The sequence below is a fragment of the Aquarana catesbeiana genome, linkage group LG09, assembly GCF_042186555.1.
Source record: "Aquarana catesbeiana isolate 2022-GZ linkage group LG09, ASM4218655v1, whole genome shotgun sequence".
NCBI lineage: Eukaryota > Metazoa > Chordata > Amphibia > Anura > Ranidae > Aquarana > Aquarana catesbeiana.
The window spans coordinates 101,985,207-102,002,778 of NC_133332.1; the positions used below are offsets into that span (position 1 = coordinate 101,985,207).

At 41.3% G+C, this 17,572-nt stretch overlaps 1 protein-coding gene across 7 annotated transcripts in view; it reads right to left on the bottom strand.

The window, feature by feature from the left end:
- Window positions 1-17,572, bottom strand: part of ZNF185 (zinc finger protein 185 with LIM domain) — a 190,173-nt gene that overhangs the window by 120,146 nt on the left and 52,455 nt on the right. For all 7 annotated transcript variants that reach the window (XM_073599096.1, XM_073599100.1, XM_073599099.1 and 4 more), the window contains exons 2-6: window positions 9,965-10,033; window positions 7,644-7,767; window positions 4,128-4,199; window positions 3,250-3,321; window positions 1,636-1,722 (exon numbers count right to left, since the gene is read on the bottom strand). In XM_073599096.1, coding sequence (XP_073455197.1) covers window positions 1,636-1,722; window positions 3,250-3,321; window positions 4,128-4,199; window positions 7,644-7,767; window positions 9,965-9,989 — 380 coding nt within the window. In that variant the 5' untranslated portion in view covers window positions 9,990-10,033. The remainder of the gene's footprint in view (window positions 1-1,635; window positions 1,723-3,249; window positions 3,322-4,127; window positions 4,200-7,643; window positions 7,768-9,964; window positions 10,034-17,572) is intronic.

Sequence of the window (17,572 nt, forward strand, 5' to 3'; positions counted from 1 at the left end):
GAATAACAGAGAGAACATGTTTTGTGGTATTTATAATGTTTGTACAGGCCTACCGATTTCTGAAATTAGCTTTCATGGACAACATATAGGAAACAAAGTCCATGTAGCTCTGATGAAAAATAAGATAAATCCCAACTCCAGCACATTTTTTTTATAAAGTAAGAAAGCTACAATGATAATCTCCTGTGCAAAAGTGTGATAGCCCAACTGGAAAAGTCGCTCTGTTGCAAAAATGGATAATCTCTGTCAAGCTTTGCTGCCTTTGGGGGGGGGGGGGGGGGTGTACTTAGAAACACTGGAAAAATAGATAAACACAGAGGGCGCACTAGCCTAGTGCATTATTCAACAGGGCATTGAAAGTAAAGTCCTGCACTCTGATGAAGAAGGACATACCTTTGAAACGTGTCAGCCAGCAGGGACCCTGGTGAGGTCCCCCCTGAGCTTAAGTCCTTGCTAGGGTTGCCTCCTCATTCCTTTAAACCCGAACACATATTAATTAGACAGGTTCTGTGGCTGATTAAGGTGGTAATTATTTAATTGGTCTCAGAACCTGTGTAAATAATATGTGTTTAGGTTTAAAGGAGTGAGGTGGCAACACTAGTATTTGGCCAGTCTGGGAGATTGAAGCCATGAACAGTGGCCTGATGAGGGTTTTAATAAATATCTACTCACAAACATATGTAGTTATGCTTTACTTTCAATAAAAATAGCATTGGATAATGCACTAGGCCAGTTCGCCCTATGTGTATCTATTTCTAAAGATGGAAAGTAGTAGTATCTATAATAGAAAGTTAACTTTCTATTACAATCTTTGTCTCTACTTGGAAAATGTCTCCTCACTTCCTGTTGATTTGAATGTATCAGACAGAACATGAAGTGAGGGGAACTCTTTAAAACATTTTTTTTTAAGTAAAGTAGGAATGTCTTACAGGTTTAATTAGTGCTTGTGTACCCATTAAAGAAATTCTTCTGCACTTCCTGTCCAGGCATCAGACAGGACAGGATATGAGGTGAAATATCCTCAACAGCAACACATGCAAGATTTAAAAACTGGTAGAAGAAGTTCCAAACCTTCTAAACCTCCGTCTGAAACAAAAAAAATAAAAACCACAAAAACCACAAAAGTGGTTGTATACCCACTTTTTTAATTTTTACCTACAGGTAAGCCTATAATGAGGCTTACCTGAAGGTAAAATGAATATCTCCTAAACCTGTACGGTTTAAGAGATATTCACTTTGCACGCAGCCACTGACATCAGTGGCGCATGCGCTGTGAATGCCTGGCTGAAGGTCTAGCAGATGCTACCAGACCTTGCCGGGAAGAAGACTCCCGCAAGCATGCGTGGGAGTGACGTCGTCGCTGCTCCGGCAACTCACAGTGCCCTCGGCGTGGACCGGCCTGCGATATGGGGACCTCGTTCTAAGGCAAGTACGGTATTTCATAATGAGTGAGTATGCGGTGCATATTAGCTTATAATGCCTTTGCCTTACAGGGTTTTTTTTTAACATTTTTTTTTTTCTGAGGGTATAGAACCGCTCTAAGGTTTAAATGATTCCTCCAGCTCAGGTATAAATGCATAGTACAAATTAAAAAGCATATTTACTGTTCCACCATTATACAGTAGGGTCACTCACTTGCTGCCTGTGGTGGATGGTGGTGGCGATGGCTTAGATGTTGTGGACGGTGTTGTATTGTTTTCTGTGGAGCTGTATGAGAACCGTCTGTTGAAATAACAGAAATATACAAGTATATATTACACATTGATCTTTAGGTACAGGATGGGCTTACCAACCCACAATCTTATTTCATGTCCATTACAACCCTGGTAGCAACCATCACACCAGCATACCATACTCACATTAACACATTACTCACTCACATTAATATGTTGCAGTACCATTCATTTTTAATGGCACTCCATAAGGTAACACACCTCTCATTAGCTTTAGCTACATTGAAAAAATTGCACTTTTCATATTGCGTGTAAGGTAAAGCAACATAAAGATGTCAATTGGCTCTAAATACTAATAGCCTTTTATAAATTTTGTGTATTTAGAAACAAATCCAGATACTTTTTTCAAGCAGTCCACTGAGTTGGCTTGAACCAGATGCACTGGGAGACCTTTTCATGCTTTTACTGAAAAGAACCATTTCAGTATGAAGATGATACCATGCCTGCAGGCATGGAGTACTCCCTTGAGTTTTACGATCTCTATAGAGTTAACTGTATTACAGTATATGGTAGACACATATTTAAATACAATGATCATATTCATCTTCTTTCTTTATAGCTTATGAATTCAGTTGCCCTTTTAATAGTGTGTACTGTATATACACTATATTACCAAATATATTGGGACGCCTGCCTTTACACGCACATGAACTTTAATGGTATCCTAGTCTTAGTCCGTAGGGTTCAATATGGAATTGGCCCACCCTTTGCAGCTATAACAGCTTCAACTCTTCTGGGAAGGCTGTCCACAAGGTTTAGGAGTGTGTCTATGGGAATGTTTGACCATTCTTCCAGAAGCGCATTTGTGAGGTCAGACACTGATGTTGGACATAAATGCCCGGTTCGCAGTCTCCACTCTAATGTATCCCAAAGGTGTTCTATCGGGTTGAGGTCAGGACTCTGTGCAGGCCAGTCAAGTTCCTCCACCTCAAACTCGCTCATCCATGTCTTTATGGACCTTGCTTTGTGCACTGGTCCAAATCATTTAGTGGAGGGGGGATTATGGTGTGGAGTTGTTTTTCAGGGGTTGGGCTTGGCCCCTTAGTTTCAATAAAGGAGTCAGCATACAAGACATTTTGGACAATTTCTTGCTCCCAACTCTGTGGGAACAGTTTGGGGATGGCCCCTTCCTGTTCCAAAGTGACTGTGCACCAGTGAACAAAGCAAGGTCCATAAAGACATGGATTAGCAAGTTTGGGGTGGAGTAACTTGACTGGCCTGCACAGAGTTCTGACCTCAACCTGATAGAACACCTTTGGGATGAATTAGAGCGGAGACTGCGAGGCAGGCCTTCTCATCCAATATCAGTGCCTGACCTCACAAATGCGCTTCTGGAAGAATGGTCAAACATTCCCATAGACACACTCCTAAACCTTGTGGACAGCCTTCCCAGAAGAGTTGAAGCTGTTATAGCTGCAAAGGGTGGGCCAACTCAATATTGAACCCTACGGACTAAGTCTGGGATGCCATACACTTTTGGTAATATAGTGCATATCTGGATAGATCGATCACTTACTTATTGATTGACTGAACGGGTGGAGAAGAGGAGCTTGTGATGATCTCTTTAGCTGTAAATATTCCAGAGTTTCTGAAGAAATAAAAAGGTTATATGGTGTCAATTATTTGTCCTTTCGGATGTCACTTGTAAAAAACAGAACTATAATATGTTATTTTTTGTAATATGATTAATTGCAGCACTGAGGGTCCCCAGTTCAAATCCCAGTCAGGGTGCGATCTGTTTGCATTTTCTCACTGTGCTTGTTTGGGTTTCCTCCGAGTACTGCAGTTTCCTCCCACACTCCGAAGGCATGCTGGTAGATCATTTGCTCCAGTCTAAATTGGCCATACTACTGTATGTGTGTGCGCCCGCGAGTATGTATGCATGGCATACATTATACAATTCTTATTTCCTTTCGATCTACCTTCAACTGTGTAGTACAAGGGCTTGCCTGATTACATACAAATTGAAAGTGTTTAAGTTTGACCTCATGTTATATGGTTCTGGTAAACTTAAAGAAAAATTGTATAATGTATGGCCAGCTTTATGGACCTTAGATTGTGAGCTCCTTAGGACAGGAACTGATGAGATTGTAAAGCACTGTATAAATTGCCAGCGCTTTATAAATACCTACAGAAGTTGTAAGGAAGGCTGCTGTTGATTACAATTAGCTTTCCTGTATAATCAAAATAAGCAACTTTCTAAAATGTCAAATCCCTGGGGAGAAAATCTAAAGCTATCAGTACTGGCCCCACCTAGGTAAGTAACATTTGCTAAAGACATGCCTTTCAACTTGTTCACTGAAAACATTTTTGAACACTTTAGATGAAAGTCATTTTTTTTATTTGCATTACTCCAAGACTATTTATTACTGCATTAGCTACTGTCACACCCACCTGTCAGGCCCAGATTCTGGGGTTGGAGACCACAAGAGTTTTCTGCCCTCAAGCGCCTTCAGCTGTGGAGATCTAAAAGACAGAAAATGTTGTATTTATTCTAGGAGTGCACTAAAGAGAGCTGGATTTTGTTTTATCTGCATTTCTTTGCCATATACTGTATGTTTTATTTTAATAACTAGTTTTGGACACTTTTAACTGATTATCACTAGGCATAGTTGCAAATTTATAGCTGTAACTTCCCACATGCTTAATTAATCAGGGGAATTCATTAAAGAATATCTATGACCAGGGCTTTTTTCTCGGAGAATAGGTGCAGGAACTCCCCGCATCTGAGTCACCCCTTGTCTCTGCCCCCTACCCACCTTTGACCACCGTCCCTTGATTCCACCACCTACCAGTACTGCCCCTTTTAGAGAATACAGAACCAAGTATCGTTTTGTGGTGCTAAATCATTTGTATGGAACATGTTGATGATAAAAAGAAAAGCAGGAAAATAGATTCCCTGTAGTCAGCAACAATAGAATCCTAGCAATAGATCCCCACACAAAACAGTAGACTTCCCCAGCAACAATAGATTCCCTGCAGCAACAGTGAACTACCCACAACAAAATATCACACCCAGTAACAAAATATCCACCCAAGCAACATTAGATCCCCCCAGCAGCAACAACAGATCTCCCAGCAGGCAGCATCAATAGATCCTCCAGCAGCCAGTAAAAATAGACCTCTCCCTCAACAGTAGATCCCTTCCAGCAACATAAGACCCCTCCAGCAACAATAGATTTACCATCAGCAACAATAGACGCTCACACAAAATCAGATCCCCACCAGTGACAATAGATCCCCCAGCAGCCAACATCAATAGACCCTCCAGCACACCCCACACTATTACATACATTCAGTGCTGGAGGTGCCGGAACTGCGTTCCCCACGTTCCCTCTGAAAAAAAGCCCCGTCTATGACACTCTTTAGGATTTTGACATGCCTCCACGCGACAAAGGTCAGTGTGGGTGACAGATACATGTACCTGCAGGAAAAAGGTACATAAATGTAGGACGTACGTATGTACGGAGGCGCAATAGGGCCAGATTGTCCATATGGTTACTCCATTCTCAGTGCAGCTGAGGTTCTATGAGTAAGGCTGTGTGCCAAAATACGTAAGCCTTCTTATAACGGGATTTTACCATGTAGCAAATACCGAGTTGCCAGCTTCTTTTCGTTGGATTGATGATTTTGAATAGAGAGGAGATACTCTTGTCTGAACACTGATATTCCAGTCCCGTGAAGTCGGTGAGGTTGAGCACTGCCATTTCTGTATATACTGCTTTCAATGCAGCTGAGCGCCTATTCTGTTGTTGCAGCTATTACACAGACAGCGCAGTGGTTGGATATTTTTGAAGCTGGGTGGACAGAACCTGATGGGGGTTTAGAGACACTAGTTCTCCATCAGGTCTGCCACCCTGGTGGTTTACAGTAGGCAGTAGGTGGATCCATAACCAATAGACAGCCAGCTATTGGCTATAGAAATCGGCCCACTGCCTGCTGTCAAACAAAGGAGAGAGTGGATCTAATAGGGAATAGTCCCCCACCTTTCATATTAGGGTCCACCCACTGTCAGCATCACTGGTTACTTGGAGCCCATCAGCTGTGAAGCTGACAGCATGTCTACACTGTCCTTCCAGCCTGTCAACTGTGAAGGAGCTGGTCCTTAACAACCAGTGGGGGAGGGCAGGAGGTAGTGGCAGCAAAGATGCTGTCTGCTACAGAGCATACAGAGACAGGCACTCTGCCTGTCTCTGAACGCCAAATACAGTTGATATTACTTATCTCCAGTTTATCTATAAACTGGGGGTAATTATTTTTTAATTTGGTGCAGTATTAGAACCACTTTATAAAAAATGACCTCAATTTTCCACACAGGTTGGTAAAGCTAGCAAAACTGGCGGCAAAGATTTTTGAATATAAAGCAGGACATTTAATATATTGCCAGCAAAGTGTGCAAATGCTTTACCAAATACCATCCAGTGTGTTTTGGAAAAAGATTCTGCCACTTTCACTGGTAGAAAAGCAATCACTGCATTTTGTCAAAATTCACCCAGAAGATGCAACTGCAGTGAATGTTAAGTGAATGTCAGAAGCATTGCTTTATAAATTTATACTACCCCTTAAAGTAGAACACCAGCCAAGCTTTTTTTTTTGTTAGTTTTAGATTGAGGGAGTGGTTAAAATCTCAGTCTGTTTTATCGCAGTATGTGTTCCTATTGCAGAGATTTTCTCATACCGTTTGTCACCTTGACAGAATACTGTATGGGGAGAAATTCCAAAAATTTACAGTTGTCACAAGAAAAAAAGCAATATCTCCCAATATGCAAACCTGTTGCAAGTAACTGTCAAAGATGACATTTACCCTCCCTTTGGGAAGATTCATGCTAACTTCCTTCCGTGTCTCTGGAATGGCAAGTGAAAGAGGAGTTTCTCCATTGGGGACTCACGAAGTGATGTAATCCTGACTAAGATTTATATCTTCTACAATCTAATCTAAAACAAAAAAAATAATTTGTTTTGGATGAAGTTCTGCCTAAGGGCTCTTTTATTTCTTCATGATGCAGTAGCATGCATTTGGAGCTTGTTTACACTAATGCATCATGGTAGCATACTGTAGGCCCTATTCACACAGCCATATCTATGAGGTCCCAATTCTTGTCTGGTAGGATGCAGTGGCTGCATGGACACAGCCACTGGCCCAAAATTGATAGCCGTGTGGGTGCATGTCCCCGAATGCACACTGTCAACATTTGGGGACATACATGTGCATGGTTGTCATATTGGGACCAGTGGATGTGGCTGTGCAACCGCTAGGTCTCAATAAACATGAATGGTGCTGCTTGCATGCAGGTGGACAGAACACCCGTGCATTCCATGCGGGCAAAGACAGCCCTTCACATAGGTGTACACATAGGTACGCCTGTGTAATTGAGGCCCTATTGTGTTGCTTATCCAACATAGTGGTGAAAATTCACCACTATTAACACATCAGCACTAGTTCTGTAAAAGCACTCTTATTACCCTAATCATGTAGACGCTATTAAACAGTTTTTGCGTTTGTACGCAGAATTTTGTTCAGGGCAAAACAGCATGTAGAAAGCTTTATTCGAGACACTATCCTCTCCTGCTGAAGTGCTCCCTGCAGGGATGAAACAGGGCAGGATGTTTGTAGTAGCTGTTTCACAATTGGTGGAATAATAGTGAATGCAGCTCGAGATTTTTGAGCTGCTTGTTTCTTAAATGTACGGTTTTATTTCAGCTGAGAAAATCATTGCTACTTATGGAATTAACTTTCATTAAAAAAATGTTTTTAAAAATGTAAAAGTCTGTCATTATGTTTGTAGATTAAGCCTATATGTGCTGCAAAGAAAAAACAAGCTTTTAGTTAATGATTGAAGAAAACTATACTTTTATGAAACAATCACTATATAAGCTCTTTTTTTGTAATGACCAGTGAGTATGTCTTACATAGGGCTGGTGACATCGTCTTTCTCATCCTCGGAGCCTTGATTAATCCAGCTCTTGTCCATTTTCAGTTTTGTCCGCACTTTCATCTGTTTCAGAATAGTTTGCCGGTCTTCATCCTTCCCTCCTGAAATCATTACAAAGGTCTTCAGTTAAAGTTCAGATCATTTCCCTTTAGTGAGTAACTTTTTGTTTGAGTGTGACAAATAATTTTTTTGGGTGTATAACACATCAGTGCCAAAATTTATGACGTGGAAACGCCAGTGCAAAAAAATTAATAAATAACACTCCAGTTTTCAGAGCTAAATCTAGAGAGAGACTTATCTTTAGACTGTAGGAGAATTGGTATTATATTATTACTCTATATTTTATTATTATACAGAATTTATATAGTGTCAACAGTTTGCACAACGAGTTACAATATAAAGGGAAACAATACAATTACAATACAGCTCAATACAGAAGGAATAGGAGGGCCCTGCTCATAAAGCTTACAATCTAAAGGAAGGTGGCCAGTTGTTACAAAAGGTCATAGCTGCAGAGGATGATCTGATGGAGGTAGCCAAAGTACTGTTTTTAGGTAGAGGTGGGGTAGGCTTCCCTGAATAAATGAGTTTTTTATGGATTGCCAAAAGGCAGACAGGGTTACAGTTCCAGAGGATGGAAGAGGTTCTGTAGAAGTCCTGGAGGCGAGCACGGGAGGAGGTGATGAGGGAGCTAGAGAGCAAGATGTGTTGGAAGGAGTGGAGTGGGAGATTTGGGCAATATCCTTGGATGTGGTTGGTGATGTAGCTGGGGGCAGTGTTATGGGTGGCTTTGTATGTTGTGGTTAGTATTTAGAATTTTATGCAATGGGCTAGTGGGAGCCAGTGAAGGAATTGGCAGAGAGGGGCAACAGCTACGGATGGGTTAGTAAGGTGTATAAGTCTAGCAAGCATCATTCATGATAGACTGAAGGGGGATAGCCTGTGTAGAGGAAGGCCAGCAAGAAGGGAGTTACAGTAGTCAATGCGGGAAATAACCAGGGAGTGAATAAGTTGTTTTGTGGTTTCATTGGTTAAGAAGGGGCAAATTCTGGAAATGTTACGGAGATTAAGCAAGATTTAGCCAGTAACTGGATGTGGGGCTCAAAGGAGAGGTCAGAGTCTAGAATTACACCTAGCACTTACACCTAGCACCCTGGCATATGTGAAGGAACCAATGATTGTGCTATTGGATGAGGCAGAAAGAATCCAGGATAACTGTACAATACTAAAAAATTCAGGATATTGTGGACCATTCACATACAGATTTTTTCTAAAAAAAAGTTGCTTAAAAAGATCCATTGTTTGAGTCTGAGATAAAATCCCAAGCCAATATTGGTGCCCATTAATTGGATTAAAAATTGGTACTATACGTTTTGTCATATCCAGTAAAAGAATCTACCTTTTTATGGCCTTTTTCAGTATAACAAGAGGTAGCCAATTTTACTACTCTTATATACTTGCTTCTGTCACTGTATCCTATGTTCCCACAGTGTTTTGTGATAATGACTATTCCATGTGATCCACTCACCTGTCTGGTAGGGCATCTGTGTGTCTCACAAAATCAACCTTGGGCAGAAAACTAATAGCACAGAAATGTCACCATTGTAGCGTACAGTGTGTGAGTGGGTGTCCAGTGTCCAACCTCTAGAAACTAGAGCATGTGACCAGTTTACTCAGGGGACCCTCAACAAAATCATAAAAAACATTGGTCAAAGTGGCTCAATACACCTGGCTTAACTCTATATTTGAATTTCACGAGCCTAGCAATATAAAATGTATGGAACAGAAAGAATATATAGTTCATGGAAATTGGGTGCTTTAGCTTATTAGTTTGTATTCTATTAGTATATCTATTCTTAATTTAACATTATATTCTTGTAAATGGAAAGGGGGATATACTTATGTCTTAGTGGGCTGGATGCAGCATAAGAATGATGGACCATAATGTAAAGTTGTGTCTGTGCATGCTTTCTTTTTGTACTGAAGAATGTACATGGTTTATTACAGGCATTTTTATATCGTCAACACAACACTTTACATACTGTACATTCACTTCAGTCCCTGCCTTTAAGGAACCTAAAATCTCAGGTTACTATCTCACATGCATACATGGGCCAATTCAGACAGAAGACAATTAACCTACCAGCATGAGTTTGGAGTGTGGAAGGAAACCAGAGTACAGAGAACCATGCAAACTCTACAAAGACAGTGTTCTGATGGGGACTTGAACCAAGAGTCCTAGCACTGCAAGCTATTGTGCTTCCCCCACTTACAAAATGTGCATTAAAAAAAAATTACCTTTTTTTGTTTGTACAGATGTCATTGTTGCAACCAGTCTTTATCTACGTCTATTGTATTCTGATAAACCTGAAAAACAGAATAAATGTATATTATATTACATAAACAGCAACCATATCATTTAAAACAGAATTTCACTCTCTTAATCAACATTTTTAACCCTTCTGCTGCTACCATTAGTAAATAGATGGGAACGTATATAATTTTTACTTGTTTTAAACTATATTTTACATTTCTTTAGTTACTTCCTGTTTTTCAGGCATAGGCAATTGATGTCATACATGCCTAGGAGTCTTCAGGAGGGTGGGTCAGCTAAGCTGAATATTTTGTGATGTCAAGGCCACACTTGAGGCCCACTATAGCAAGTAAGTTGACCACCACTGGACTAAAGAATACATTGGTTTCACAATATTTGGGGCAACTATGATTTCTTTCCACTGACCACTTTATAAAACCTAGGCTCTCAAGACATGGTACATCATGGCCCCAGGAGTTATTTCTAACAGGCTCACGGGTACAATTAATAGGAGCCAGGGGCACTTTTAATGTGCTCAGAGAGAATTTCTGCTTATAAAACCAAATTCCTCATAGTAGTTTACAGTTTTAGCAAAATATAAACTACATATAAAAGGAAAATATAAACTTCATGTAAAACAATTTTGACTATTTATATTAAAACGTAAAAAGGGCTCATTAAAGCGGAGTTCCACCCTATTTTACAAGTTTTGCTCAATCACATGCCATGACTGTATTCAGTTATAAATTGATATATATATATTTTTTTTTCTTTTGTACCTGTGTTTTTTCAATGTCCATCTCTGCTTCCTGTCTTAGCTCCCTGCGGATATGGGCAGGTCATCTGCAGCTATTTCGCAATTTCCTTTGTAGCTGCAATGTCTCCTGGGAGCTCCTGTCATTATTCCCAGGAGTCATTGCGGAGGCCTGCCGTGAGTTCTCGCGGGATTTCGATGACGATGCCCGCCCGTTGTGATGGCAACCCTGAAGTTTACAGGGCTGCTCACCGTAAATACTGAGCATGCGCGGGAAATAGCAGTGAATGCTGGGAGCTCAGCATTCACCAGATCCCGGAAATCCATGCTTGTGGGCTTCATATGCCCACAAGCAAGATGGGAACGGCCACGATCGAGATTTATAAATATTTATTTAAAACGAAAAATGGACAGCAGCAGCTTAAAACAACTGAAACAGTGAGTGTCACTTTATGATTGTACATGTGTCAGAATAATAAAAAAAAAAAAAAAAAAAAAATGGGAATGGTTGCGGGAACCCCGCTTTAAAAAAAATGTAGTTAAAGTTAAACTCCAGCCAAAACGTTTTATTTTGTTTTCAATATAATGGCAAAGGGCTGGAGATTCTTGCAATTTTTTATGGCTGTGCATGTCCCCATCTGACAGATTTCTCCTTGCTTCCTGTTAGGAGACGCACACATTTTCAACACATTATTAGTATAATAGGGAAGAGTTAGAAGTTTAGAAATGTTTTATTGATGTCTGTGTCTTCCTGTCCCCATTGTCATCTGATCCCCCAATTTCTTGTTCTGGTCTCACAGGGACAGGGAGGTTGGTAAAATCTCCCAGAATGATTTACAGAAAAAAAAATAAAACCACAGAGAGAAATTTTAATTCTAAAAATAGATTGTATGGAGTTAGGTGAGATATTTGCAAAAAAAGGTAATATCAACCCAGGAGTATTTTGCCAGCACTGGCTTTTATAAACGTCTGCATCATTGAATAGGGTTGGAGATCACTGCTAGAGAGCAATTATGAAATTCCTCACTCTGTAGTTATCAATCAGAAATAATGTCCTAAACTATATGATCATAGTGGACTGGTCTCTGAATGTTGCTGAACTTTGTTTGGCATTTTTTGCATTTCCCAGTTGTGTGAGCTGGGAATAATATTGCATATTTCATGGTCACTAATGTAGCTATAAAAACAACTGAATCATTAGGAGGACTAATTGGGTCACCAATAAGCCTTAAATGAAATTAATTTCTCAACATACAAAATGTAATAGTGTTAGAAGTTGAACACAGTGATCTGCAATCCCAGTCTGAATGAGCCACGTACTCAGACGGGCTTATGTTCCATTAACAGACATGACATGCCCTGACTGATGTCATGCCATCCTGTTCTGTGGTGATGAGGATTTACAAATCTGCGTTCATTTTCACCAAGCTAGTGAAATTTGTAACACAACTGGAAACCAAAGCCTGGCAATTTAGTAAATCAATCATTTAGTTTACTTTCGTTTACGTTTATAAGCAGCTCTTTATGGACAACCAAAATCTGAGGGTTTTTTCTGACTGTTTCCAAACGGTTGGCATTCCGAAAAATTATCTGTCATTAAGCTCAGGTCATTGCTTTAATGATTATTATTTGTCGGTCTTTATTTTATGCAGTGACCTCCAGTGAGAACCCAAAACACAACTAAACCCATTGGTTTATTAATTTCCTAAAACAGTTACCTTTAAGGCATACCTCTGGTTAGAACTATCACAGTTGCCAGTGTTCTTATATCAGCTTTTAAAGCCCCCCTCCAGCGATTCTCCATCACCGCTATCTTCTCCCTGGCTTTTTCCAGGTTCCATATTCCAGTGCTGGGAGTTCATGCACCGGGGAGAACATACATTCTAAAACATCTTGCGAGGAGGACGGTAACAAACCTTTATTGTGGGAGACACACATATTAGGATTGATTTACTAAAGTCAAATAGGCTGTTAACTTTGCAAAAGAAGTTGCACATTTCAAGGGAATTCCCCCCCCCCCCCCCCCCAGAGCTTAGTGAATGAGGTGAAGCCCTCCTGACTTCCATCATCTAATCATATGCAAGCATCATTGTTGGCTTTCTGTTATTTCTTGCACGTGATTAATCTTTGCAAAATTAACATTCACCACCTTCGCTAAGCTCTGGGGAAAATTATTCTGCAAAGTGCAACTTCCCTTGCAAAGTGAACAGCCTATTTTTTTTTAGTAAGTCAACCCTACTGTTTTGCCCTGATGGCGTGCTCTGTGCATGGATGTGTAGCACCCTCTAGTGTGTGCTAGATGTAGGATCGTTTTTTTGTAGTATAGGTAAATTTAATTAGCTCAGGGCTAAGCCTGAGCTGTGAATCTGGGTCAGAGTTCAGTGAGTCAGGGCTGGATGACTCATCCTGACAGCTCCTCTAGTGCCTTCTCCTGGTCTAGAAGGTTGTAGAAACTTCTAGAGCTAGTGGGTGGAGGTTAGGAGGGGCTGCTTGAAATATTTGGCCTCAGCCAATCCCAAGTAAATGGCTGAGAGGGGGTAAGGTGTACATCATAAATAAGCATGAACCATGCCATTGGGTGGAAGATGGAAATTTAGTATTGAGTAGGCTGTCGGTGGCTCTCTAGGGTAGGCCCTAGTCTGGGGGGGGTGACCTTGAGCCGGGGCTCGGGTGCTAGAAGGATCCTGCCACAACACACAGAGGAAGCCCTTCCTGCAGGCACGGGAGCAAGAAAGATGACAGCGCGAGTAGAGCAACACCACTGAGGACTTACAAGGGGGAGACTGCCACATGTAGCCAGTTCTCCATGAAGACAGCGGTGTGCCAATTCTTCATCCCTTCCCTGAGAGATCTCCAGGGAGACAGCCAGGTGAGCTGGTGAGTATCAGTCTGGAGGACTGTGGAGGAAAGTTAGCCTGGAGGACTAGTGAAAGGGGCAGCTGCAGCCAGGTGGGTTGGCAGTGCCTGAAGAGGTGGTGCTGGGCCCCACCACAGGAGAGAAAGTACAAGATGATCATTGTATTCTGCTGCACAACAAGGGGCTTCGAGTTCCTGCCTGCAAAGGGCCATTACTACATCTGACTGTGCCTGTCAGATCCACTAACAGGGATCTAGCTGAAGACTGCAAGCAAGTGAAGTGCAGGCGGAGTGTCAAGGGGACTGTATTTAGACTGTATATAGGAAGATGTCCCTGAAGTTGTTGCCAAAGTTTTGTTGCTGAAGTCAAGTGGGCATCCCAAAACCTCCCATCACCATCTAAGTTATTAACCCTCAATAAAACCAGTGAAAATTTGGTGTGCCTGGCTGTGCAGGGTGGGCGACACCAGTTCATCGGTGGCTCCTAAGGGGGTGCGCTACAGAGGGAACAGGCGGGATATTTGTAGTAGTGGTTTTAAAATTCATAGAATAAAAGAGAATGCAACTTGAGATTTTTGAGCTGCTTGTTTCTTAAACATATGTACATTTTTCTTGCACATGATTGGGTATTCTTTGAAAAGTGAAAATTTCACAACATTCACTAAGCTCTCTCAGGCAAATTCCCTTGCAAAGGGAAAAGCCGATTAGCTTTTAGTAAATTAACCCCATTAGGTCTCGTCTGCAATAAAAATCCTTCCTGCTTAAATTATTTTTTTAACCCCTTTCCGTGGAGTGTATTTATATATGTGGCCTTAACCCTGTGGGGCCACATATATGTATACTTGTGGCTCTCGCCGGGGGCTGTCACTGAGAACATTGGTTCCATATTAATTATCAAGAACTGGGAGGCCGATTCCTGATCACCTGATTGCTGCGATTAGCTGTGGGGGCCAGCAGCCTCCCATTGCTTTCAATGGGTCTGACTCCCTTACAGCTATTTGCCGGAAATCCCCGCTGGGGTTCACACATGTAATCAGCGTTGAGTGCATTTGCAGACGTGAATGTACCCTAGTCCTCATTCGCTTTTGTGCTTTTATCAACCACTTGCTTTTTGTTTTACTATGTGTTGCCATCAGTGGAGAAGGGATAACACAGGACAGGACATGGAGGAGACACACTGTTTTGTGTAGTGATATACTCTGCCCTTTAGGCAAATAGGAACATACTTAGAGGAGGTGTGCAAAGTCTATGACCTTCGAGCTGTGCAGCCAGCAGAGATCAAGCCAGGAGGTCATTGAGAAGTCCTGAATTGTGCTTACACAGCAGCTGGGAAATCTATTACAAACATGCATGGCCGATTTTCAACTTGCAATTTCAGCATTTGCAGTTAAAAAAAAAGGAAAGTTTAGTTATGTCGTTATTAGTTGTCGTGTTATGGCTAGAGATTTCTCTGTTGCATACTAGATCCAAAACTTTGATCCAACACTGTGCAACCATATAACAGCACTTGAGAAATGATAACACTAAATATACACAGTTAGATCTTGTTTCAGATCTGAACCATCAATGCAATGAAGTTTTCAAATTATACGTACATCTAGCCACTTTTATTACCCAGTCGCTGGTAATTATTGATCTTACTAATCAAATCTAAAATAAAAACCATTAATGTGTAGCCAGCATTGCATAGCATATTTCTGAGGACATTTAGGCCTCCTGTACATAAGCAGAAAGGAAATGTTAAAGTTATAGTAAACTTTTTTTCTGGACTTGTACCTACAGGTAAGCCTATATTAAGGCTTACCTGTAGGTACAGTAAATATCTCCTAAACTTGTGGTGTTTAGGAGATATTCACACGGCATGCATCCGGCAACGTCACCGGTGCATGCACTCTGAAGTAACGGCATACTCTTGCCGTTTCTTCAGAGCTGTGTCCGTGACTTCTGTATGCATGCGCAGGAGTAACATCATCGTAGCTCAGCCCGTCAGGCGGAGTTTATCTTTTTATTAGACAAAAGGCATGCTTTAAATTAGACATGTAAATCACTACAAACAAGCAGGTTTTCCCACAATATATCAAAGCTATATGCATTTATCGAAACCACCCCTGGGATGGAAATGACACAGACTGATGTCAGTATTTATAGTGATCAATGAGGAGAATGATATAGCTCTGTCGGGTTCTGCCAATCAGATGTTTATTGCTCTGGATTAGGAAGTCTAGACCAGCTGCATTTACTTTTGAACTTGATTATATAAGGATTTCCAGACTGCATTTACTAGAGTCACCAACATAAAGCTATAATGCAATAAATATACTAAAATGAAGCTCATATTACTTCAAGGCAAGCAATGACATCATTCAGAGCTGCATTTACAACATTTGAAAATATTTTCTGGGACTATTCATTACTATGGTGTAACTGGATTTGTTCTGCACAGTACTGTATGAGAGATCAATGAAGCACTGTACACCCAATTATCATGGCGAAAACAGAAATATGTCATTAGCTTATATCATTGTGAAATAATAAAAACATAAGCCTGGTTAGCTGTTGTCTTTTACCTATACACAGTAAGTTTTTATTAGCAGTGTAACCCATCGTGCCTATGGGATCTGCTTGTCTTTGAAAGCAATTGTAAACCTATATTTTTTTTTAAATAACAAACCTGTCATACTTATCTGCTCTGTGCAACGGTCTTGTACAGAACAGACCTGATCCTCCTGTTCTTGTTGGCATTCTTGGCTCCTCCCACCTGCCAGGTGCCCCCATAGCAAGCTGCTTTCCCTGAGCCCATGAGGAGAGAGAGCCGAGAGAGAGGGGAGAGCCGCTGCTCCTGTGCACAGTGCTGGATCAAGATTGGGCTCAGGTAAGGATAAGGGAGGCTGGGAGCTGCACCTTAAAGCTGAATTCCAGGTAAAAAAAAAAAAATTCCCCAGTAGGGCTGTACCCGCACTACATGGGTTAACTGCTCGTTTTGTTTAGGGGTTCAGAGAGTCAAGATCTACTCACCTAATCCTCCCAGCACAAAACTGGTCCCTTTGGCTCTTGCCCTCCCTCATGTGGTCCAGCAATTTTGTGTAGCGGTCTGTTCCTGACATCATCACGCACATAGACTGGCTCTGAACATGAAGACGTCAGGAATAGTCCACCATTGGACGTGGGGGAGTGCCGTTTTCCAAAGGATTAGGCGAGTATAGGCTCGGTATTTACCCCTAGACAAAACAAGCAGTTAACCCCATTGACAGTATTATTTTATTCACACTAGCAAACTGATCCATGCACCAGTGCAAAGGGCTATCTTCAATTGCACAGGATGCCTAGGTGTTCATGTAGCCACATGCAAACAACATGTTCAAATCAATGACAAGCAGACATTTGCATTGACCTGGACGGACCTCCAAGTACCTCCTGGACTGTATATCCGATGCACAGATCAGAATGCAGATAGATTGCACAGAAGAAGATAGCCCTTCGCATAGGTGTGTTGATTGGCACCCCATGTAAATGAGGCTTATTTAAAAAAAAAACAGGCAGTACTATCAGTCTCCTCTTCCCCATTGAGGATACAGCAATGCTGTTAGCGCTTCAGAAGGCTAACGCAAGCCCTATCAATGTTGGACATTTGACAGTCGGTGGGGAGGCACTATGTTACCTCTTGCATGTTTTAACACCTAAATGCCTGCACCACTCTGCTACCATGTACATTGCATGTGGTTGCAGGACAGTTGCAGTGCAGTCATATTAACATAAATTGTCATGCTGGGGGGGGGGGGGGGGGATGGGGTCGGAACAGGACAAGGAGGATAATGTTTGTTGCACCAGCTCAACCATTTGTTTTTACTGCCATCGATTACAAGTGTAAATTAGGCCTTAAAAGGGAAGTCTACCCCAACACAAAAATTGTTACATCTACAGGCATCCACGATCTAAGACTAACCTATATAACCCTGTAAAGAAGAAACATACATACCTTTTT